This window comes from Ranitomeya variabilis, chromosome 4 (genome assembly GCF_051348905.1).
Source record: "Ranitomeya variabilis isolate aRanVar5 chromosome 4, aRanVar5.hap1, whole genome shotgun sequence".
Classification (NCBI taxonomy): Eukaryota; Metazoa; Chordata; class Amphibia; order Anura; family Dendrobatidae; genus Ranitomeya; species Ranitomeya variabilis.
The window spans coordinates 16,285,804-16,311,166 of record NC_135235.1 but is presented as its reverse complement, the minus strand read 5'-3'; the positions used below and the strand labels follow the sequence as shown (position 1 = coordinate 16,311,166).

General features: G+C 47.7%; 3 protein-coding genes across 6 annotated transcripts in view; 2 read left to right on the top strand and 1 right to left on the bottom strand.

The window, feature by feature from the left end:
• Positions 1-8,409, top strand: part of PDCD4 (programmed cell death 4) — a 53,290-nt gene extending 44,881 nt beyond the window's left edge. For all 3 annotated transcript variants that reach the window (XM_077258048.1, XM_077258046.1, XM_077258047.1), the window contains one exon: positions 7,714-8,409. In XM_077258048.1, coding sequence (XP_077114163.1) covers positions 7,714-7,774 — 61 coding nt within the window. In that variant the 3' untranslated portion in view covers positions 7,775-8,409. The remainder of the gene's footprint in view (positions 1-7,713) is intronic.
• Positions 8,410-12,978: 4,569 nt separating this feature from the next.
• Positions 12,979-22,607, bottom strand: BBIP1 (BBSome interacting protein 1). The gene is made up of 3 exons (XM_077258044.1): positions 22,432-22,607; positions 19,560-19,684; positions 12,979-13,912 (listed from the first exon to the last, which is right to left on the bottom strand). The coding sequence occupies exons 2-3, from the start codon at positions 19,606-19,608 to the stop codon at positions 13,746-13,748; spliced, it is 216 nt and encodes a 71-aa protein (XP_077114159.1). The 5' UTR covers positions 19,609-19,684; positions 22,432-22,607; the 3' UTR covers positions 12,979-13,745.
• Positions 22,608-22,787: 180 nt separating this feature from the next.
• Positions 22,788-25,363, top strand: part of SHOC2 (SHOC2 leucine rich repeat scaffold protein) — a 51,355-nt gene continuing 48,779 nt past the window's right edge. Inside the window, exon 1 of one of the 2 annotated variants that reach the window (XM_077258041.1) lies at positions 22,788-22,924. The gene's annotated coding sequence lies outside the window, so the exon portion shown is untranslated. Of the gene's footprint in view, positions 22,973-25,363 lie in introns of both variants that reach the window. The other variant, XM_077258042.1, reaches the window with a different exon arrangement.

Sequence of the window (25,363 nt, the reverse complement as noted above, 5' to 3'; positions counted from 1 at the left end):
CAGCCGAAACATCAACACTTACCAGTCGCTTTGTCTTAAAACCACTATAAATAAATTTCCACTTGAAGCATACCTTCCACTTGTACGTGTGCAGTGATCTTCATACCTATATGTATATATGTGCAGTGGGTGAAATATTTATTGAACACGTCACTAAGTCCCTCAGTAAGTGTATTTGTAAAGGCGCTATTGACATGAAATTCTCACCAGATGTAACAACCCATCCAATCCACACAGGCAAAGAAAGCACCATACATGTCCATAACTGTGTAATAAATGTCACAGGGAAAAAGTATTTTACACGCTTAGGCTACTTTCACACTAGCGTCGTTTGCAATACGTCGCAATGCGTCAATTAGGAGAAAAAAACGCATCCTGCAAAGTTGTCTGCAGGATGCTTTTTTTCCCCATACACTTACATTACCGAAGCATTGCGACGTATCGCCACACGTTGCAACCGTCGTACGACAGTTGCGTCGTGTTTTGGCGGACTGTCGGCACAAAAAAAGTTACATGTAACGTTTTTTGTGCGTCCAGTCCACCATTTTCGACCGCACATGCGCGGCCGAAACTCTGTCCCCTCCTCCCCGGACATTACAATGGGGCAGCGGAAGCGTCGTAAGACTGCTTCTGCTGCCCACGTCGGGCATTTCTTTCACAACGCGCGTCAGCACGTCGGGCCGACGCATAGCGACCGCCCCGTGCCGACGCTAGTGTGAAAGCAGCCTTACTGAAAGATACTTAATACTTCGTGCAAAAGCCTTTGTTTGTAATGAAGCCTCATGACACCTCCTGTATGGAGAAACTAGTTGCAGGCATTGCTCAGATGTGATTATAGTCCATTCTTCCCCACACACTCCACATCCTGAAGGTCCCATGGGCTCCTTCTTTGAACTCTGACCTTTAGTTACTTCCATACATTTTCTTTTGCATTCAGGCCTGGTGGTCGGCTCCGCCATTCTAGCAGCTTTATTTTCTTTCTGCAAAACAATTTGAGAGTTTCCTTGGCTGTGTGGACATAAGGCTACTTTCACATTTAGATAGAATCCGCAGCGTATCATCCACAACCGCAAACGTCGGATAATGCAGCGTTTTTTATCCGCATCAGCTTACGCATGATGGTAAAAAAAATGCAGCATTTGCATGCGTTTTTACATGTGTTTGCGCTTTTTATGCGCATGCGTTTGACATTTCCAGGAGGGTGTGTCTTTAATGGGAATGCGCAGTCCGAAGTACGCAAGCGCATCAAACGCATGCGTATGCAAAGACATGTGTACGCATGCGTTCCCATAGATAGTAATGCGTTTTTTTTGCCGCATTCCTTGCGCTAACAACCGCATACGTTTCTAGGCGGCAAATTGACGCCTCTAAAATTACTACATGTTGCGTTTACCGCGCCAAGCCGCAGACGACGAAACGACGCATGCATCGTCAAACGCAGCAAAATGCAACCGATCGCAGACTCATGCGTCCCTAATGTTAAATATAGGAAAACACAACGCCTGCGGATAATTGCGGAAGAAACGCTGCGGACACAACCGCAAATGTGAAACCGGCCTAATTTCACACACAACCCCAAAAATGGGCCAGAGAAAATTGTTGGCACCCTCAACATAATATTTGGTTGCACCCCCTTTTGAATAAATAACTGCAATAAATCTCTTCATATAATCATCAAGCAGTTTCTACACCTCTCAGCTGGGATTTTGTATGACTGTTCTTTTGTAAACTGCTCTAGGTCTCTCCTATTTGAAGGCGTCTTCTCCCAACAGCAATTTTAAAATCTCTCTACAAATGTTCAATGGTATTTAGATCCGGACTCATTGCTGCCACTTCAGAACTCTCCCGCACTTTGTTTCCATCCATTTCTGGGGGCTTCTTGAAGTATGTTTGGGGTCAATGTCTTGCTGGAAGACCCATTCCGCAAACCCAGCTTTCTGACAGTGGGCATTACATTGCCACCCAAAATCCCTTAGTAATCTTCACATTTCATGATGCCTTGCACACAGCAAAACAACCCCAAAACATCTTTGAACCTCCAACATATTTGACTGTAGGTACTGTGTTCTTTTCTTTGTAGATCTCATTCTGTTTTAGGTAAACAGTAGAATCCTGTGCTTTACCAAAAAGCTCTATATTGGTTTCATCTGTCCACAAGACGCTTTCCCAGAAGGATTTTGGCTTACTCACATACATTTTGGCAAACTTCAGTCTGTCTTTTCTATCTCTATGTCAGCAGTGGGGTTCTCATACCATAGCATTTCATTTCATTCACATGTGGATGGATAATGGATTTCTTTGGAACTTTATTGGGGCTTATCCACCATATGGACTATTCTGCGTTGCAAACTTTCATCAATTTTTCTCTGTGGTCCATGTCCAGGGAGATTAGCTACAGTGCCATGGGTGGTAAACTTCTTGATTATTTAGTGCACCTTGGACAAAGAAACATCAAGATTTCTGGAGATGGACTAGTAACTTTGAGATTGTTGAAAAATATCAACAATTTTGGTTTTCAAGTCCTCAAACAGTTCTCTTCTCTTTCTGTTCTCCATGCCTAGTGAGGCTCACACAGACACATAATGCAAAGATTGAGTCAACTTCTCCCCTTTTTATCTGGCTGAAGGTGTGATTTTCATATTGCCCACACCTCTTAATTGCCACAGGTGAGCATGAATGAGCATCACATGCTTGAAACAGTTTACCAAGAATTTTGTTTGGACCATTTTTGGGGTCTTGTGTGAAATTGTCCTATTTGCCTACTTTTCTCTTTTTGTGTTGTTCCAATACACACAAATGAAATAAACAGGTGTATAACAAAACATGTCTATATCTAATATATAAAGCTGAGTGTGTGTATGTATAGGCCATGCCCACTCCACATAGCCCCGCCCACTCTGCAACCAATCACTAAGCATCTTTCATTTCAGCAGAACTGTTCAAAAGATGAAATCTGAGCTGTGATTGGTTGCTATGAGCAACAGTTTTCCTTGTAGACAGTTGTGGTAACTGGGGCCTATTATTCTTATCATTTCTATGGTGTTATTGTCCTTCTGTAAAGCTGGAAATAAAACAATGTATTAACGTTCCGTCACAGACCACCCTCTGCCACAGACTGCAGGGGGCTCAGAATCAGGAACTTTTGTCAGGCATGAAGCATCTCATTAACTTAAAAACTTAAAACACAGATTATAAAAAGAAACACAAGACGGATTTCTCCAACCCAGGTATCATTTTAATCAGTGTAACAGCGCCAAACTCACAATGTTGGCTCTGACAGGATGAGGTGGCATATTAGGGGTAATAGTCCAGTGGCTCTGAATGACGGGATGATGTGGGATATTAGTGGTAGTAGTCCGGTGGCTCTGGCTGACGTGGGATGTTGGGGGTAGTAGTACGGTGGCTCTGGCTGATGGGAGGATGTGGGATATTGGGGGTAGTTGTCCGGTGGCTCTAGCTGATGGGATGATGTGGGATATAGGGGGTAGTAGTCCGGAGGCGCTGGCTGACGGGATGATGTGGGATATAGGGGTTAGTATTCCGGCGGCTCTGGGTGACCGGATGATGTGGGATATAGGGGGTAGTAGTTCGGCGTGGCTCTGGCTGACGGGATGATGTGGGATATATGTTTCCACGTTCAGGATGGCCGGCGGTATCGCCGCAGCGGCGAAGCCGCTCGGCGCTAAGCCCCGCCCACTTTCTGGGACGCGATCATGCCGGATGTGTTAACTCTTCACATCCGGGATGATCGCTCTCTCCCATAGCGCCCTGTGATATGCCTTGCAGGGACGCTGCGTCCCCGCAAGGTGTACGGACATGCTGCGATCTGAAAAGACGCGCAGCATGTCCGTAGTCGCAGGGCCGCCGCGTGCGGGTTTCCACGCATAGTGGAGACGGGATTTCATCAAATCCCCTCCACTATGCTGGAACATCTGGACGCTGCTTGTTTGACGCTGCAGCTCTGCGCAGCGCCAAACAAGCAGTGTTTCCTGACCGTGGAAACATACCCTTAGAGTTAATGGTTAACTCCAATTTCACCCGATCTGCAGGGACAGGGGGAGTGGTACTTCAGCCCAGGGGGGGTGGCTTCACCCCCTCGTGGCTACGATCGCTCTGATTGGCTGTTTCACTTTCAACAGCCAATCAGAGCAATTTGTAATATTTCACCTATGAAAATGGTGAAATATTACAATCCAGCCATGGCCGATGCTGCAGTATCATAGGCCATGGCTGGAAACCATGATCTGCCCCCCGCCACCGATCGCCTCCCCAGTCCTCCTTTCTGCCCCGTACTGCGGTCCGCTCCCCTCCGTCCTCCTGTCCGCTCCCCTCCGTCCTCCTGTCCGCTCACCCCCGTGCTCCGTCCACCCCCCCGTGCTCCGATCTTCCCCCCTCATACTTACCGAGCCTCGTGGTGTCTGTCCGTTTTCTTCATGGGCGCCGCCATCTTCCAAAATGGCGGGCGCATGCGCAATGCGCCCACCGAATCGGCCGGCAGATTCGTTCCAGGTACATTTTGATCACTGTGATAAAACCTATCACAGTGATCAAAATAAAAAAAATAGTAAATGAACCCCCCCCCCTTTATCACTCCCATAGGTAGAGATAATAAAATAAAGAAAATATATATTTTTTTTCTTCCCCCACTAGGGTTAGGGCTAGGGTTAGAATTAGGGTTAGAACTAGTTAGGGTTAGATTAGGCTATGTGCACACATGGCGCGGATTTGGCTGCGGATCTGCAGCGGATTGGCCGCTGCGGATTCGTAGCAGTTTTCCATCAGGTTTATAGTACCATGTAAACCTATGGAAAACCAAATCCGCTGTGCCCATGGTGCGGAAAATACCGCGCGGAAACGCTGTGTTGTATTTTCCGCAGCATATCAATTCTTTGTGCGGATTCCATTTTACACCCATTCCTCAATAGGAACAACTCACAAAAAACACTGGAAATCCGCTGTAAATCCGCAGGTAAAACGCAGTGCCTTTTACCTGCGGATTTTTCAAAAATGGTGCGGAAAAATCTCACACGAATCCGCAATGTGGGCACATAGCCTTAGGGTTGGAAATGGGGTTAAGATTAGGCTTGTGGTTAGGGTTATGGTTAGGGGTGTGTTGGGGTTAGGGTTGTGGTTAGGGTTCGGATTAGGGTTAGGGGTGTGTTGGGGTTAGGGTTATATCTAGAGTTGGGATTAGGGTTAGGGTGTGTTGGGGTTAGTGTTGGAGTTAGAATTGAGGGGTTTCCACTGTTTAGGCACATTAGGGGTCTTTAAACGCAACAAGGCGCCACCATTGATTCCAGCCAATCTTGGGTTCAAAAAGTCAAATGGTGCTCCCTCCCTTCCGAGCCCTGACGTGAGCCCAAACAGTGGTTTACCCCCACATATGGGGTACCAGCATACTCAGGACAAACTGGGCAATAATTATTGGGGTCCAATTTCTCCTGTTACCCTTGCGAAAATAAAAAATTGCTTGCTAAAACATAATTTTTGAGGAATTAAAAATTATTTTTTCTTTTCACGGCTCTGCGATGTAAACTTCTGTGAAGCACTTGGGGGTTCAAAGTGCTCACCACATATCTAGGTAAGTTCCTTGGGGGGTCTAGTTTCCAAAATGGGGTCACTTGTGGGGGGTTTCTACTGTTTAGGCACATCAGGGGCTCTGCAAACGTAACATGATGCCCGCAGACCATTACATCAAAGTCTGCATTCCAAAACGTCACTACTTCCCTTCCGAGCCCCGACGTGTGCCCAAACAGTGGTTCCCCCCACATATGGGGTATCAGCATACTCAGGACAAACTGGGCAACAACTATTGGGGTCCAATTTCTCCTGTTACTCTTGTGAAAATAAAAAATTGAGGGATAAAAAATAATTTTTGAGTAAAGAAAAATGATTTTTTATTTTCACGGCTCTGCGTTATAAACTTCTGTGAAGCACTTGGGGGTTTAAAGTGGTCACCGCACATCTAGATTAGTTCCATGGGGGGGTCTAGTTTCCAAAATGGGGTCACAAGTGGGGGAGCTCCAATGTTTAGGCACACAGGGGCTCTCCAAACACGACATGGTGTCCGCTAACGATTGGAGCTAATTTTTCATTCAAAAGTCAAATGGCGCTCTTTCCCTTCCGAGCCCTGCCGTGTGCCCAAACAGTGGTTTGTGACCACATATGAGGTATCGGCGTACTCAGGAGAAATTGCCCAACACATTTTAGGATCCATTTTTATCCTGTTGCCCATGTGAAAATGAAAAAATTGTTGCTAAAAGATCATTTTTGTGACTAAAAAGTTAAATGTTCATTTTTTCCTTCCATGTTGCTTCTGCTGCCTTGAAGCACCTTAAGAGTTAATAAACTTCTTGAATGTGGTTTTGAGCACCTTGAGGGGTGCAGTTTTTAGAATGGTGTCACTTTTGGGTATTTTCAGCCATATAGACCCCTCAAACTGACTTCAAATGTGAGGTGGTCCCTAAAAAAAAATGGTTTTGTATATTTCGTTGTAAAAATGAGAAATCGCTGGTCAAATTTTAACCCTTATAACTGCCTAGCAAAAAAAAATTTGTTTCCAAAATAGTGCTGATGTAAAGTAGACATGTGGGTAATGTTATTTATTAACTATTTTTTGTCACATAACTCTCTCGTTTAACAGAAAAAAAATTAAAAATTTGAAAATTGCGAAATTTTCAAAATTTTAGCCAAATTTCCATTTTTTTCACAAATAAATGCAAAAATTATCGACCTAAATTTACCACTAACATGAACCGCTAGGATCCGTTGAAGCGTTCTTGAGTTATTACCTCATAAAGGGACACTGGTCAGAATTGCAAAAAACGGCCAGGTCATTAAGGTCAAAATAGGCTGGGTCATGAAGGGGTTAAGTGGAAAACTGGTGTCTGGTGATAAAACGATCAGTAGGGTGGTCGTAATAACTAGATCCCTTATTAGTACCGACACCTGTTAGTGTGATTTCACTTGCGACAATAAGATATATTTGGGTACACTGCCCGTCCGCCATGTTACTTGCATTATGCCTGTGACCATGTGACGTGCAGTTTCTGCAGTAAATCTGTGTCTTTGAAGAAGAATGAAATATCATTTGCCTCTTTTAACAGAGACGCCAGTGTGCACTTACAGTAAGAGGTGTCTACTGCTTGTAAACCTTTTATTAAACATAAATCCCTTCATGTCGGGGCATGTGTGAAAGGGATCAAGGCAAACACCGCAGATGTACAGCATTCATTAATCGGGCTTTCTGCCTTTGCTTTGTAGATGGGGCGCTCTTACCTCGTGCACAGGGTTACAAGACCAGATTTATGCGCTCCTTAACACCAGCAACATTGTCGTTCCGCTGGCCTGAACTGTGTGCTCTCTGAATCTGTAAGCAGAGACTTCTTTTCCTCTGCAGCATCGGAAGAGCACAGGTGGACAGAAGCTCACCGGATCCAGCGACCCAACCAGGTTCACAGCAGCTTGTATGAGCTGCTCCCTATACCTAGGAAACCAGCCACCTATGATAGACTGCAGCGGTGGCTGGTAACCTAGGTAACAAGCTTTAAACAAAATAAACATAACTCCATCCATTCTTTAAAATGGAGAGTAAATTCATTAACAAGTAAATTGCAGTTTCTTGTTTTACAAATATTCAACAATTTTAACCATTTACCATGTTGAAAGGATGTGAAAAAGACGACATTAAAATGTTATTTCTTTCCATCACAGAGGAAGAAAGCGATTTGTGAGTGAAGGAGACGGCGGGCGTCTGAAATTTGAGAGCTATTAGAGATGACATCAGGAGGTGGCACGGCCGCGCAGTTAACGTTTATGAAGCTCTCTATTCGTTGTTATGGGTACCAAGCCTTTCTCTAATAGTTTTCTAAATAAAACCGTTTCAGAAGTTCATTGATTAGGGTGGGTCGCTGTACAGAGACGCAGAAGATGCACTGTATATATATATATCTGGACGTGCCATGTGTTTCCCGTCCCGCTGTAGCCACATGTAACGGCCGCTCGTGTGTCCTACACGGGAAATCACTCTGAAGACTCGTTATCGCGGGGCCGTGGCCCCGAGACCCTCCGTTGTCTGGCTGCTGCTGCTGCTCTTTATACACATTTTGCTTTGGTAGCTGAAAGGGAGAAATGACTTGTTCTGTATAATTTATCCATTTGTGCCAGAGGGGCAGAGTTTTACTTTATTTTTTTTAAGCAGATGGATTGAGGTGGGAGGGGGATATTTTTATTCACCTTTCCTGAGGAAAAACAAAAATTTTGACAAGAAATCGTACAGTATGGTGGCTGGAACATCTATTTTTCTACAAAAAAAAGTATAAAAAAACTGGACATACAAGCTAAGTTCTGCTAGAACGGGTGTGTGTATACATGAGTGCAAAACTAAATAAATGTTTAGTGACGCAACAATGGCCTCAGCTGGTGTTTGTGTTCGGTCGACTTGGTCACCGTCAGTTACATATCCTGTAAATTAATGGATTACATGGCACTGTATCGGTTACATGGTACTGTATACGTGAAGCAAATGAATCTAAAGGCCCCTATTCGCCTGTCTTTTTGGCCTTTTTTGCAGTCAAAGGTTTTCTGTATTATATATCCCTTATGGAACAAATCAAGACAGACCTGTCACTCGGAGCAAGGATCACCAAGTTATGACTTGCCTACTTTGGGCATATCTTACGAAGAGAGCGATCACTGGAGAAACGACATCATGGTTGGCAAAATAGAAGGAACAAGGTGAAGACCAGCAACCCGATGGCTTGATACTTTGAAGATAACGGTGGAGAAGACCCTGGTGGACCAATCTAGGCTTATACAAGATCGATCTTTCTACAGATCGTCCATTTATCAAGTCGCCATGGCTCGAGATTGAGCCATAAGCCGTTAAAAAAATAAATATATATATATATTGTAGCATAGCGCCTACTACGTGTCTTGGGGAACACTCGCTTGGCAGCAGAATCAAAGCACTCGGGCACGGTTTTCTATCAAAAACACAGTCTTTTCGGTTTATTTCACAATGTAAACCACATCCACAGGAACCTGGTAACAGTTTGAACACAGTCTGCATATATTCATCTTTAGCACAGTTCGTCTCTGACCCCAGTCAGCATTATACACTGTTTTCAGACCGTTACCGGTTGGCAACCTTTACTTGTTCCTGGACACCCCTTGGCCTCCGAGGTGCCCATACACAATGTCTCTCACTCTGACCCCGGTCAGTATCACACGGTTCCTTCCCGTTACCTGTTGGTGCCACACATGTTTCCCGGATCCCTCTTCTCCACAGAGGTATCCATCAGACGTTTCTCACTCACACTGACTTCAGGTCAGTCCCAGGTCCTCAACACAGACCTCCCAGGTCTACGGTCTCCAGGTGCTTCCAGGACGACTCCACTCGCCGGAGCCTCCAACACCAACCGTCCGTGCTATGTCCAACACGCAGGCTCTACAGCCTGGAATGGTCACTGTGCTTCCAGGACGTCTGTCCCCACCTGGGACCGTCCAGCACACAGGCCACTTTGCAGTGTCCTGCCAGGACACACGGAAGTGTGTCCACCCTGACGGACACTTACCCCATTAACACTCACATTCCACCATGTGCTCCACACACCTCCTTTACATAGGTGTAACCACACCCAGGTACCTGTCACATGGCTAGTCAGGTGAGCGTGACATCACCACAGGTCCTTGCACACCATATACAGGCCTCAATGCATATCTCAAGGAGCACACACAGCGCCCCCTATCTGCCACAGGGGTCGCTATACCACAATACATACAGTTGTGCTCAAAAGTTTACATACCCCTATGGAGGCAACAGTTGGGATCTGGAGACGGGAAGTAATAAACCAGCTGAATATCCCCCTATCTGAGCTGTCGATTAGGTCAGTCGAACTTCATATACCCTATCTAAGTATGTCAAGATGGGAGGCTGCGGGTATTCATTCATTGGGAGACCTTATAGATGACTTTGGCTTAATTCCATTTAATGATATCCTGACTTCTCATCCATCCCTGAGCGGGGCCTTTTATCAATACCTTCAAGTTAGGCATTTGCTCTACACTGGGCCTACTCCTTGGACTTGACCTTTTGACTTCTTCCCTGAAAAGATCACTTTTCTCCTCTGGCAGGGAAAACTCGGGTTTATCTCCTTTTTATAAGATGCTCAATAATCCCCCTTGGAGAGAACACTCCCATACATGATAAAGTGGGAAAAAGAATTGAAATTCTCTACATCAGAGGTGTCAAACTGCATTCCTCGAGGGCCGCGAACAGGTCATGTTTTCAGGATTTCCTTAGCATTCCACAAGGTGCTGGAATCATTCTGTGCAGGTGATTAAATTATCACCTGTGCAATACAAGGAAATCCTGAAAACATGACCTGTTGGCGGCCCTCGAGGAATGCAGTTTGACACCTCTGCTCTACATCCCCTCAGAAGTGGCACAATGCTATTAGTGTAGTACAAAAATCCTCTAGATGTGTTACTCACCTAGATCAGATAAAAAAAATGCACCTCAGATGGAATCTCTATCGGGTGAGAATAGCTCACTTCTCCCCAAATTATTCCCCCCTTTGCTGGAGAGACTGCAAGCAAAAAGGTTCCTTGAGCCATATGTGGTGGGACTGTCCGGTAATTTTCCTATTCTGGCTTAGGGTTTTTGATCTGTGCTCACACATTTTAGGCCAGAGAATACCCCCCAGAACCCAGTCTGGTGGTCTTACATCTTGGTCTGGACAATTATCCGGTCGAGCGGAGCGTGCAGCCCCATATATTGCTATGCGGCCGCACGCTCCGCTCTGGAGTGGAGTGATATCCGCAAGATTTTGTGTTGCTACAAATTTGAAGTCCCCGAACCCTCCCTGTATCCAAGAGCTTATTAACAAGGTAAATTCTCACTTTCAATACGCATACTTACTAGCTTCTTCCCTTAAGCAGAAGGAAAAGGGAGTTCGTTCTTGGGCCCTCTGGCTGGATTCTTCCTTTGCAGCCCTCTATTGGCCATAACGGATAATGCCCTTCCTTAGGAGTCTAGACTTGCTTGATACTAGGCCCTTTACTTTCTACTTCCTCAGTATCATTGTTTATTTGTTTTAGGTCTGTTGCTTGTCTCACTCAACACCTTCCCTCCCCTACCCTCTATCCTTGGTTATGTTTGTATTTCCCGTTATAACAAAATAAGAGTTTGGACTCAAGTTGTTGCAGGTCAAACTGTTTAGCTCACATTTCTGTGGTTTTAATTTCATATTTGTTGTTAATCTGCGACTCTATGCATTTATTGTACTCTGCTATGTTTTTGCTCTCAATAAAAGATTTTGGATAAAAAAAAAGTTTACATACCCCAGCAAAATTTTTGCTTTCTTGGCCTTTTTTTCACAGAATATGAATAACGCCAAAACTTTCTCTCCATTCATGGTCAGTGGTTGGGAGAAGCCATTTATTGTCAGACTACTGTGTTTTCTTTTTTAAATCATAATGACAACCCAAAACATCTAAATGACCCTAATCAAAAGTTCACATACCCCATTTCTTAATACCGTGTGTTGCCCCCTCTAACATCAATGAGAGCTTGAAGTCTTTTGTGGTAGTTGTGGATGAGGTTCTTTATTTTCTCAGGTGGTAAAGCTGCCCACTCTTCTTGGCAAAAAAGCCTCCAGTTCCTGTAAATTCCTGGGCTGTCTAGCATGAGATCTCTGCAGAGTGGCTCAATGATATTGAGGTCAGGAGTCTGAGATGGCCACTCCAGAACCTTCCCTTTGTTCTGCTGTAGCCAATGACAGGTCGACTTGGCCTTGTGTTTTGGATCGTTATCATGTTGGAACGGCCAAGTACGTCCCATGCGCAGCTTCCCGGCTGATGAGTGCAATTTTGTCTCCAGTGTTTGCTGATAACGTGCTGCATATATCTTTCCTTCAACTTGGACCAAGTTTCCTGTATCTTTGTAGCTCACACAGCCCCAAAACATCAGCGATCTACCTCCGTGCTTTACAGGAGGAATGGTGTTCCTTTCATAATAGGCCTTGTTGACCTCTCTCCAAATGTAACATTTATGGTTCTGGCCAAAAAGTTCAGTTTTGGTCTCATCAGTCCAAACTACCTTGTTCCAGAAGTGTTGAGGCTTGTCTCTGTGCTGTTTTGCATATTGTAGGTGAGATACTTTGTGGCATTTGTGCAGTAATGGCTTTCTTCTGGTGACTCGACCATGCAGCCCATTTTTTTATGTGCCTTCTTATTGCCTATCTTGAAACAGCCACACCGCTAGTTTTCAGAGAGTCCTGTATTTCATTTGATGTTATTTGTGGGTTTTTCTTGGCATCCCAAACAATTTTCCTGGCAGTTGTGGATGACATTTTTGTTGCTTTACCTGACCGTGGTTTTGTTTTTACAGAGCCCCTGATTTTCCATTTGTTAATCACAGTTTGATCGCTGCTGACTGGCATTATCAATTTCTTGTTTATCTTTTTGTATCCCTTTCCTGTTTTATACAGTTCATCTACCTTTCACTGTAGATCCGTTGACAATTCTTTCGATTTCCACAAGACTCACAATCCAGAAACGTCAGTGGCTGGATGAAAGATGCAAGAGTCTGTCTGGATTCCAGAAACTCAGCTTTTATGCACACACACTGAATACAAGCAAACAGGTCACAGGTGAGGACGTTACCTTTAGTAGCCATTCACACCCATTTGTGTCAACTTCTGTGCATGTTATCGGCCAAAATCACCAGGGGATGTGAACTTTGGATCAGGGTCATTTGGATGTTTTGGGTTGTCATTATGATTTACAAAGTGAAAACACAGTAGTGTGACAATAAATGGCTTCACCCAACCACTGACCATGAGTGCGGGAAAAGTTTTGGTGTTATCATTCATATTCTCTGAAAAAAGGTCAAGAAAGCAACAATTCTGCCGGGGTATGTACAATTGAGTCTGCCTGTTGGGCCATCAGACCTGAGCCTGCAGTGAGAAGCATGGAAACAGGTGGTAAGTTTTATTTAGATCAGATTCATTATAAATCCACACTTAGAATGGAAAAAATGGAGAGCTGAGAGCAAGGCCTGATCCTAAGGGAGAAGCAGATGATATTTTATAACTCGCCAACATTGTCGGGTTTTCTTCTGTAGCGGTGTGGAGAGTATACCGAGAAAGATGAAAAATGGCTAAAGAAAGAAGATCCTGTGGATGGTAATAACGCCACTAGAAAAAGATTAGAAGAGGATGTGAACAATCTTCCTTATGAAAGGGTTTAGAGAAGGCTGTGAAGAATCGTTCTGATGAAAAGGAACAGAGGAGGATGTGAATTGTCCTGATGAAAAATATCAGAAATGGAAGTGAAGAATCATTGTGATAAATGGGCAGTACAGTCATGAAAACTGCAGCTGAATACAACGCTGGTGCCAACTGTGTGTGAATGTACAGATACAACCGCAGACCACCGCTGATGGGAAGGCGACTCCAGAGAGGAACAATCATATCACTGAGCAGTGGGAGAACGTGACCTGGACGGAGGAACCCAGATTTCTTTTACCCATGTGAATAGGAGGGTCAGGATTTGGAGCAAGCTACATGCCTCTATAGCCCCTCTCGGTATGGCTGGCGGACTAATGGTGGGTAAAGATTTACTTGGTACACCCTATGAATGTTAAAATATATGAATGTTTAATGTAAAATAACTTACAAAATGAGCAACTAATAAAGTAACAGCCAATAACTTCACACTATGGGGGGGTGATGCAGTCGGGGTCAGGGCTGGCTTTCCGGCTGCTCGTTCAGAGCCATTTCCTGCTGTCTGATTGTCTCCTGGGCATCTCGCTGCATCTTTTCCAGCTTTGTTAGGGTGACCGACTTCAGGGGTAACAGCTTCGGTTTGCACATCACCATGGTGGGGACGTCTTCAACGCACAGCTGCCCTACAAAGATCACAAATGTACAGATACGGTAAACAAACCTCGTCTATATGGCTGCATAATAAAACGTCCAGGGCAAGAAGGTGTTTTGTTTTTTTTTCAGATTAAAACAAATCTCAGCACATCAGTCACAAAACAAATCTTTGGAAAGATGAGAACATTGAGAGAATACGAACTCTGTGAGGATATTTCACCAGGTAATACACAAACCCAGATCGACGCTTAAAGCTGGAGTCACACTAAACGACTTACCAACGATCACGACCAGCGATATGATCTGGCCGTGATCGTTGGTATGTCGTTGTGTGGTCGCTGGGGAGCTGTCACACAGACAGCTCTCTCCAGCGACCAACGATCAGGGGAACGACTTCGGCATAGTTGAAACTGTCTTCAACGATGCCGAAGTCCCCCTCCAGCACCCGGGTAACCAGGGTAAACATCGGGTTACTAAGTGCAGGGCCGCGCTTAGTAACCCGATATTTACCCTGGTTACCATTGTAAAAAAAAAAAAAACCACTACATACATTCTGATGTCTGTCACGTCCCCCGCCGGCGTCCACAGGGTTAAAACTGCTTTCGGCAAGAGCGCTGCTAATGCTGCGCTGCTGCCGAGAGCTTCCCTGCACTGACTGTGTCAGCGCCGGCAGTAACAGCGGTGACGTCACCGCTGTGCTCTGCTTTACGGCCGGCGCTGACAGTCAGTGCAGGGAAGCTCTCGGCAGCAGCGCGTGCATATTAGCAGCGCTCCTGCCGAAAGCAGTTTTAACCCTGTGGACGCCGGGGGACGTGACAGACATCAGAAGGTGAGTATGTAGTGGTTTTTTTTTTTACTTTTACAATGGTAACCAGGGTAAATATCGGGTTACTAAGCGCGGCCCTGCACTTAGTAACCCGATATTTACCCTGGTTACAAGTGAACAGATCGCTGGATCGGCGTCACACACGCCGATCCAGCGATGACAGCGGGTGATCAGCGACCAAAAAATGGTCCTGATCATTCCCCAACGACCTCCCAGCAGGGGCCTGATCGTTGGTCGCTGTCACACATAACGAGATCGTTAGCGGGATCGTTGCTACGTCACCAAAAGCGTGACGTTGCAACGATATCGTTAACGATATCGTTACGTGTGACTCAGCCTTAAGTCAGCTCCATGTAATAACTTCCTGCATAAGCTTAACTGCAGTGTAAAGTATAGAGGGCAGCACGGCTGTGGAGTCGCTATAAAATGGACCGACTCTTAGAATATATAATAAATTAGTACAGTAGTTCAGTGCAGGATGTGATGAAAATTTTTTCATAAGAATTTGGGAAAGTTATGAAATATCCTATAAATGTTTGTTCTGTCCCTGATCTGAGGATCTTGGCTTTTCGTTGAGATAAATCTGTGCAGCACTTTAAGTCCATGCTCAGTAGTGACCGGGGCTGTGGAGTCGGAAGTCGGGGAAATTGACTTACTCCACAGCCCTGGAGGGCAAAGGCTTCAGCCTGAACCAAGCTGACCGATTTCAGGCTGCGTCTGTAGATCTTATGGAGCCAATATGCAGCGCAGCATCACTTTATCTGCACCACAGCTCACTTATTGGGTTACAGGTGGACATCGGCAGTAATATGTACAGAAGTTGAAGCAGTAAAATGCTCAGCACTACACAGACCTCGGCAGAAGATATTGAGGCTTGCGAGTAATGAGATCCTGATTAGAGATGGGCGAACCCGAACAGTAAAATTCGGCGTCTCTACCAAGCTCCTACCACACTCCTACCACTTGGGCACAGACACCAAACACAGACTTCACCATGAAGTCAGTGTTACTGTTCGGGTTCAGCCCCCCGAACACCGGGTGTTTGTTGCACTGACGCAAACACCGCTTCTGATCGGCGATAAAATCATCACAGTCAAGACAGCCGTCGTTCCCACGCTATCAAATGACAGCATGAGCCCGTGGCTATGATCGGAGGTATAAGGTTTACCTCTGCCACTAATAACCGTGAGAGCACGAGCGGCTGATGGGAGTGTTCGTCAGCCGACACCTGCGCTGTAAATGAAAAAAATTAATTACAAAAAAAACCAGCGTGGTTTCCACTATATTTTTGATAACCAGCCAGACAAAACTGACAGCTGGGTGCTGCAACTCTCAGCTGTCAACAAGGCTGGTTATCAAGAATAAAGGGGAACCCACACTGTTCTTTTTAATTTAAAGTGAACTTGTCACCAGGTTTGGCCAATGATACAGCCGTCACCTTTAAGAGCTGATGTACAGCATTCTATAATGTTGTATATCTGCCCCCAACCCCACCTGTATGAGAAGAAAAATAAGTTTTATTATAATCACCTGCAGGACGGTCTGGTCGGATGGGCATCACTGGTCTTGGTCTGGCGCCTCCCATCTTCTTACGATCCCCGTTCTACTGCTTGCTTCTTTGTGTATGATGCGTCCGTCATGTCAGAACAGCGCCCAGCTGCTTGCTTTAGCTTGACTGGTTGTCAAAAATGGGGGGACTCCACACCGTTATTTTAAATTATTTATTTAAAGAGAACCTGTCACCAGGTTTGGCCGATAAGAGATACGACCATCAGCTTTCAGGGCTGATATACAGCATTCTGTAATGCTGTATATCTGCCCCCAACCCGACCCATCGCTGGTCTTGGTCTGGCACCTCCCATCTTCTTACGATCCCCGTCGTACTGACGCATCATCCACACGGTCTCCTCAGAACAGCGCTCCTGAACTGGCGTATTTTTCTGCCCTATTGAGGGCAGAGCAAAGTACTGCAGTGCGCATATGCCGGGGCTCTTTGACCTTTCCCGGCATATGTGTATATACAGAATGCTGTATATCAGCCCTGAAAGGTGATGGCCGTATCTCTTATCGGCCAAACCTGGTGACAGGTTCTCGTTAAATAAATAATTTAAAATAACGGTGTAGAGTCCCCCCATTTTTGACAACCAGTCAAGCTAAAGCAAGCAGCTGGGGGCTGGTATTCTCAGGCTGGTAAGGGGCCATGGATATTGGCCCCCTCCAACCTAAAAACAGCAGCCCGAAGCCGCCCAGAAAAGGCACATCTATTAAGTTCGCCAATTCTGGCGCTTTACCCGGCTCTTCCCACTTGCCCTGTAGCGGTGGCAAGTGGGGTTCATGTCACCTTTGTATTGCCTGGTGACATCAAGCCCACGGATAATGGAGAAGCGTCTATAAGACACCTACCCATTAGTAATCCTATAGTTATATGGTAAATAAAGACACAGCAAGAATAAAGTCCTTTGTTTGAAATAAAACAAAACACATTTTAAAAAACAAACAGTTAGACTCCCCTGCTGCCTAATTCCACTGAATCCCTCGTCTCCTGTAAGAAAACTAAACTAAAAAACAATATCCCTCACCTGTCCGTCGTTCTGTCCCACGCCGTAATCTATGTCGGGGATAAACAGTTTTCAACCTGGACGGTGCCATGATGCGACCGTCCAGGCTGAGAAGCATTGGTGAATGAGCTGCTTCAAGTGCAGCCTCAGTGACTAGCGGTAACATCATCGAGGTTACTGCCGGTCACTGAGGATGCATTCCTAGCCGGGCAAATGAACTGTGGTGAACTCTCCTCTGCACCGTGAGACTTTTTCTCACTGTGCTAGCAGTGATTTCACGGAGGTCACCGCAGTTAATTTGCCCGGCTGAGCACGCAGCTTTGAGTTTTTCCTGGCTGGTTATCAAGACTACAGGGGAACCCACGCCAGTTTTTTTTTTAATTTATTTACAGCACAAGTGCCGGCTGATGAATACTCCCATCAGCTGCTCCTGCTCTCACTGTTGTTAGCGGGAGCAGGTGTCGGCTGATGGGAGCAGTAGTCCTATCAGCTGACACCAGTGCCCGGAGGTAAGCTTTATAGCTCGTGGGAACCGCAGCTGTCTAACTGGCGGTGATGATTTTACCGCCGATCAGAAGCAGTGTTTGCTGCGAGGTCATGCACAGGACACAGTGGCAAAAACTGGATGTTCGGGCCCGCCCTTCAAGTGAATGGTGTACGGGTTCTGGTGCTGAACCCGAACTTTTTGTAACTGTTTGGCCGGAACTGAACATCTGGGTGTCTGTCCATCTCTAATCCTGATGGAGAGGAAACAGAACTTCAGAATCGGGCTACATTGACTCCAGGGAACATTTACTTTCAGTGTTTCATATGCTGGTTCCTATCTCTTAGCACTACATTATACGTCAGTGGTGGGGTCCACATGTGTGGGGGATTCAGGAGACGAGCCTCCTCCACACACGGTAGATCCCGGCTATTTTACATAACTAGCATCTGTGTCTGTCGGACGGACCGGAGCTCTGATCACTGCTGTTAACTCTCGGACAGCGCGTGCGCACTAATGGGTTACAATGGCAGCTGGAGACCTGCTGAAGGGATGAATAAATAAAACCCTAAAAAAAATAGAAATTCAAATCACCTCATAAGCCATTAAAAATAATAAGGAAATAAAAATTGAAACCTACTCAAAATGAAGTGAAAAACCCAGAAAAGATATGATAAAAAATATAATTTGCTTCATAATATTAAAACCATGAATAAGGGAAACCAAGAAACAAGAACATAAACCACAGCCCATAAAGATATCATATATTGGAATACTGACAAAATAACATGATTAGGTATAAGAGAAATCCCATCTGTATTGTGCAAAAATCTAATAGACATGTCCTAAAGAGCACAGAAACAAAGGATTAAATAGAGTACACCCGTAGTTAGTGACCCGTGGTTCCTGGGACTCCTGGAGCTCTTGTTTCTTGGTTTCCCTTATTCATATGGTTTTAATATTATGAATTAAAAAAATGTATATTTATCATATCTTTTCTGGGTTTTTCACTTTATTTGGGTAGGTTTTGGCTTTGCTTTCTGTGAATATCCCTATTGATGCTGCAACATTATGGCGAGCTTGTCTCACATCTGTTGTTGTGTTATTGAAATAAAAATTGTTATAGCTGCATCCATAGAAGTCTAGTCCCAAAAATCTGTAAAACTAAATAACCCATAAAATATACCCTGTAAATAAAAAAAAATTTCAAAGCCAGAACTATTTTGTTCAGCCATCACTTCCCTCCAAAAAATGCAATAGAAAACGAAAATAATTGTAATTATTTCACAACGAAACCGGTCCTCTAACTCTGCTGCAATCTACGGAAAAATAAAACGTTCGGAATCTTGGACACACAAATGGCGTTAAGTTTCCACACGTCCGCTGCAGTCAATCACTGTTCTCAGCAGTCTCACGATCAAGGCTAATGATTGGCTGCAGCGGTCCTGTACATCTACGACATGCCATCGCTGCACAGCAGAGTTGATGCTGCGGCTGGGGACAACTTATAGTTGTGGGGTATGATTTCACACATTTGCTGCTGATTGGGCACTTTTTTACTGATTAACATTTAATATTTACTTAGGAAAATGATCCGTATTTCTATCACAAGGGGCACAAAAAACCTAAAAAAGATGGCGTGCTCCATAGGTGCTGGGCACTGCTGACACTTTTAGGCCTTCCTCTGTTTTCCTCTGATAAATCCCCTGAATACCTCTGCTCCTTTCATCTCTGCTCGCTCCCTGCTGAGATACGTTTTATGATGTTGGGAGTTGCTTCAGAAATCCTAGTAAAATGCATGAACTCACCTTGTTTAGGGAGCACCTCCCGGAACATCGACTTCACCTCTGGCATCATGCATATATGGAAGGAGAATGCAGCCGAATGTTCGGAAATGTGAGGTAAGTGACGGGGAGCTTATGATGTGACCGATCTGTAATATATCGGCAGAAGACTTATGACTTACGGATGACGACTGATCATCTAAAACGCTTGCAGGATTTTCAAAATACACAATTCTTGTTATTCCCCCGATTTCTGCTATACAGAACTTTAGGTTTGTTCTCTCGGCTACTTTCTAGACCTCTGCTTCCTGTCACTAAATGAAAACAATATTTGCATCTAAACTCAAAGGGACTCATTACCCAACTATCTGGTACAGACAATCCTACATGACCTAAATACAAGAAGCATCATTTCTGCCCTGACTGGTTTGTTACAATGTATCAGTCTGGAGTCCAGTCTGCTTATACCACAGAAAAAAGTCTATACTCAGGGTGCAGGACTGACGCCGACACTCGGGGTGCAGGACTGACGCCGACACTCGGGGTGCAGGACTGACGCCGACACTCGGGGTGCAGGACTGACGCCGACACTCGGGGTGCAGGACTGACGCCGACACTCGGGGTGCAGGACTGACGCCGACACTCGGGGTGCAGGACTGACGCCGACACTCGGGGTGCAGGACTGACGCCGACACTCGGGGTGCAGGACTGACGCCGACACTCGGGGTACAGGATAATGGCACTGACACTGGGGGTACAGGATAATGACACTGACACTGGGGGTACAGGATAATGACACTGACACTGGGGGTACAGGATAATGACACTGACACTGGGGGTACAGGATAATGACACTGACACTGGGGTACAGGATAATGACACTGACACTGGGGGTACAGGATAATGACACTGACACTGGGGGTACAGGATAATGACACTGACACTGGGGTACAGGATAATGACACTGACACTGGGGTACAGGATAATGACACTGACACTGGGGGTACAGGATAATGACACTGACACTGGGGGTACAGGATAATGACACTGACACTGGGGGTACAGGATAATGACACTCGGGGTACAGGATAATGACACTGACACTGGGGTACAGGATAATGACACTGACACTGGGGGTACAGGATAATGACACTGACACTGGGGTACAGGATAATGACACTGACACTGGGGGTACAGGATAATGACACTGACACTGGGGGTACAGGATAATAACACTGACACTGGGGGTACAGGATAATGACACTGACACTGGGGGTACAGGATAATGACACTGACACTGGGGGTACAGGATAATGACACTGACACTGGGGGTACAGGATAATGACACTCGGGGTACAGGATAATGACACTGGGGGTACAGGATAATGACACTGACACTGGGGGTACAGGATAATGACACTGACACTCGGGGTACAGGATAATGGCACTGACACTGGGGTACAGGATAATGACACTGACACTCGGGGTACAGGATAATGACACTGACACTGGGGGTACAGGATAATGACACTGACACTGGGGTACAGGATAATGGCACTGACACTCGGGGTACAGGATAATGACACTGACACTGGGGGTACAGGATAATGACACTGACACTCGGGGTACAGGATAATGACACTCGGGGTACAGGATAATGACACTGGGGGTACAGGATAATGACACTGGGGGTACAGGATAATGACACTGGGGGTACAGGATAATGACACTGACACTGGGGGTACAGGATAATGACACTGGGGGTACAGGATAATGACACTGACACTGGGGGTACAGGATAATGACACTGGGGGTACAGGATAATGACACTGGGGGTACAGGATAATGACACTGGGGGTACAGGATAATGACAGTCGGTACAGAAAAATATTAAGATTCGTGAGTCCTCAGTGGTTGATACCATCTTTCAGTTAGCCATTAAAGGTAACAAATTGCAGCTTTCGAGGCTTCTCAGGTCTGTTCATCAGGCAAAGAATAACACAAAATCTGTAGAATCCCATATTTATACACAACAGGACACAAGAATAATGAAACAGATAAGACAAGTGACGGGAAGCAGAAGCATCACTATGGGAGAGGGAGAAACAGTTGTGTCTGTAAATCTGCCTGATGAAAAGACCACGTCATCTCGAAAGCCAACAATTTTCTACCTTTTAATGGCTAAAAAGATGGTATCAATCACTGAGACTCTCAATGTTAGTATTTTTCCATCTACTGGCTAACAAAGTACAGAGATATACATTTTTCCTCTATCACTCGGGTTACAGGACATTGATATGCGAGGTACAGGGTAAATGACAATGACACTCGGGGTGCAGGGTAATGGCTAGTGATGAGCGAATATACTCGATACTCACGATTTCTCGAGCACGCTCGGGGGTCCTCCGAGTATTTTTTAGTGCTCGGAGATTGTTTTCCTCACCGCAGATGAATGATTTACATCTGTTAGCCAGCATAAGTACATGTGGGGGTTGCCTGGTTGCTAGAGAACCCCCACATGTACTTATATGGCTAACAGATGTAAATCATTCATCTGCGGTGAGGAAAACAATCTCCGAGCACTAAAAAATACTCGGAGGACCCCCGAGCGTGCTCGAGAAATCGTGAGTATCGAGTATATTCGCTCATCACTAGTACTGACACTCGGGGTGCGGGGTGATGACACTCGGGGTGCGGGGTGATGACACTCGGGGTGCGGGGTGATCACACTCGGGGTGCGGGGTGATGACACTCGGGGTGCGGGGTGATGACACTCGGGGTGCGGGGTGATCACACTCGGGGTGCGGGGTGATCACACTCGGGGTGCGGGGTGATGACACTCGGGGTGCGGGTCACGGCCGCGGCGCCTCTCATTTCCCTCTCGCTCCGTTATTACCTCTGGACTCTTCAGCTCAGAACGCTGCGACTGTCACAACCTCCGTTACTTGGTAACTGGTGACGTCATCGCGCACGTCCCGTCCTCGCAGTGCACGCTGGGAGCTGTAGTTTTCCGGTCTGGAAGCTGTGGGACTGTCGCGCCAGCACAGTGACGGATTTGCCATCTGTTCGCGGTAAACTGTCTCGGATTACAATATGCTGTGACGAGAAACTCCAAATTCCTGCAGACTGTGAAGTTATTGACTTTTTAATAAAGTTTATTGAAAATATCGCGAGAAAAAAACGAGGCTCACTGGAAAGGGCGAGGCGACGTCTGTCATGTGACATGTGGTAGGCGGGGCCTAGTGACAGCGGGTCACGTGATTTGGAGGGAGGGGAGCGCGGTGACGTAATGCGTCGCAGAGCGGAGGAGGCGGAGAGGAGGAGGAGGATGGCGGCTGAGAGCAGAGCAGGGAGACGGGCGGAGGAATAACAACAACAGCAGCTGCACGGTGCGTGTGACCGCGGCCATCACTGGGACTGTGCGTGCAGCGTGTGAGGTACCGTGGAGGGGGCTGCGAGGTGCTGGGACGGGAAGGCCTGAAGCCTCGGCCCGGGCAGTGTAACCCCCGGTGCTGGCCTGTGTGACAGCCGCGTCCCCCCTCCGTCTTCTGTGTGACAGCCGCGTCCCCCCCTCCGTCTTCTGTGTGACAGCCGCGTCCCCCCTCCGTCTTCTGTGTGACAGCCGCGTCCCCCCCTCCGTCTTCTGTGTGACAGCCGCGTCCCCCCTCCGTCTTCTGTGTGACAGCCGCGTCCCCCCCCTCCGTCTTCTGTGTGACAGCCGCGTCCCCCCCTCCGTCTTCTGTGTGACAGCCGCGTCCCCCCCCTCCGTCTTCTGTGTGACAGCCGCGTCCCCCCTCCGTCTTCTGTGTGACAGCCGCGTCCCCCCCTCCGTCTTCTGTGTGACAGCCGCGTCCCCCCCTCCGTCTTCTGTGTGACAGCCGCGTCCCCCCCTCCGTCTTCTGTGTGACAGCTGCGTCCCCCCTCCGTCTTCTGTGTGACAGCCGCGTCCCCCCTCCGTCTTCTGTGTGACAGCCGCGTCCCCCCTCCGTCTTCTGTGTGACAGCCGCGTCCCCCCTCCGTCTTCTGTGTGACAGCCGCGTCCCCCCCTCCGTCTTCTGTGTGACAGCCGCGTCCCCCCTCCATCTTCTGTGTGACAGCCGCGTCCCCCCCTCCGTCTTCTGTGTGACAGCCGCGTCCCCCCCCTCCGTCTTCTGTGTGACAGCCGCGTCCCCCCCTCCGTCTTGTGTGACAGCCGCGTCCCCCCTCCGTCTTCTGTGTGACAGCCGCGTCCCCCCCTCCGTCTTCTGTGTGACAGCCGCGTCCCCCCCCTCCGTCTTCTGTGTGACAGCTGCGTCCCCCCTCCGTCTTCTGTGTGACAGCCGCGTCCCCCCTCCGTCTTCTGTGTGACAGCCGCGTCCCCCCTCCGTCTTCTGTGTGACAGCCGCGTCCCCCCTCCGTCTTCTGTGTGACAGCCGCGTCCCCCCTCCGTCTTCTGTGTGACAGCCGCGTCCCCCCCTCCGTCTTCTGTGTGACAGCCGCGTCCCCCCTCCGTCTTCTGTGTGACAGCCGCGTCCCCCCCTCCGTCTTCTGTGTGACAGCCGCGTCCCCCCCTCCGTCTTCTGTGTGACAGCCGCGTCCCCCCCTCCGTCTTCTGTGTGACAGCCGCGTCCCCCCCTCCGTCTTCTGTGTGACAGCCGCGTCCCCCCCCTCCGTCTTCTGTGTGACAGCCGCGTCCCCCCCCTCCGTCTTCTGTGTGACAGCCGCGTCCCCCCCCTCCGTCTTCTGTGTGACAGCCGCGTCCCCCCCCTCCGTCTTCTGTGTGACAGCCGCGTCCCCCCCCTCCGTCTTCTGTGTGACAGCCGCGTCCCCCCCCCTCCGTCTTCTGTGTGACAGCCGCGTCCCCCCCCTCCGTCTTCTGTGTGACAGCCGCGTCCCCCCCTCCGTCTTCTGTGTGACAGCCGCGTCCCCCCCTCCGTCTTCTGTGTGACAGCCGCGTCCCCCCCTCCGTCTTCTGTGTGACAGCCGCGTCCCCCCCTCCGTCTTCTGTGTGACAGCCGCGTCCCCCCCTCCGTCTTCTGTGTGACAGCCGCGTCCCCCCCTCCGTCTTCTGTGTGACAGCCGCGTCCCCCCCTCCGTCTTCTGTGTGACAGCCGCGTCCCCCCCTCCGTCTTCTGTGTGACAGCGGCGTGCCCCCCTCCGTCTTCTGTGTGACAGCGGCGTGCCCCCCTCCGTCTTCTGTGTGACAGCGGCGTCCCCCTCGTCGTCGTCGTCGTCGTCTCCCGTGTGACAGCGGCACCCCCCCTCGTCGTCGTCGTCTCCCGTTTGACAGCGGCGTCTCCCGTGTGACGTCGGTGTCCTCTACCGGGTGATGGTGCCCTGTTTTCTGCTGGGGGACAATGGTGCCGTCCTCTCCCGGCGCCCCACCACCACTCCCCCTTTCCTCCCGGGTGACAGTGGCGTTCCCCTCCATCTTCCGGGTGACATCGGCGTTCCCCCGTTTTTTCCCGGGTGTCATCTGTGCACGTCCCCCCTCCTTCCATCCTCTCTTCCAGGTCACAGCGGCGTTCCCTTGACACTGGGTGAGACATTAATACTCGGGGCACAGGGTAATGATACTCGGGGTAAGAAACTGGTACTCTGGGTGCAGGGTAACAACACCCAGGATGAGACATTAATTCTCGGGGTGCAAGCTAATGATTCTTGGGGTGAGACACTGATACTCGGGGTAAGATTGACACCCGTGGTGCAGGGTAATAACACTCAGGGTGAGACACTGATACTCGGGGTACAGGGTAGGGTAATGATACTCAGGGTAAAGGGTAATGACACTTGGGGTACAGGGTAATGGCACTGAATAAGACTGATATGTGGGGTGCAGGCCAATGGCA

Excerpts from the sequence above, each read along its gene's own strand:
- BBIP1 (XM_077258044.1), bottom strand. The coding sequence starts at position 19,608 with ATGATGCCAGAGGTGAAGTCGATGTTCCGGGAGGTGCTCCCTAAACAA. Across the intron at positions 13,913-19,559 it reads GGAGGTGCTCCCTAAACAAG|GGCAGCTGTGCGTTGAAGAC; the intron begins GTGAGTTCATGC and ends TGATCTTTGTAG.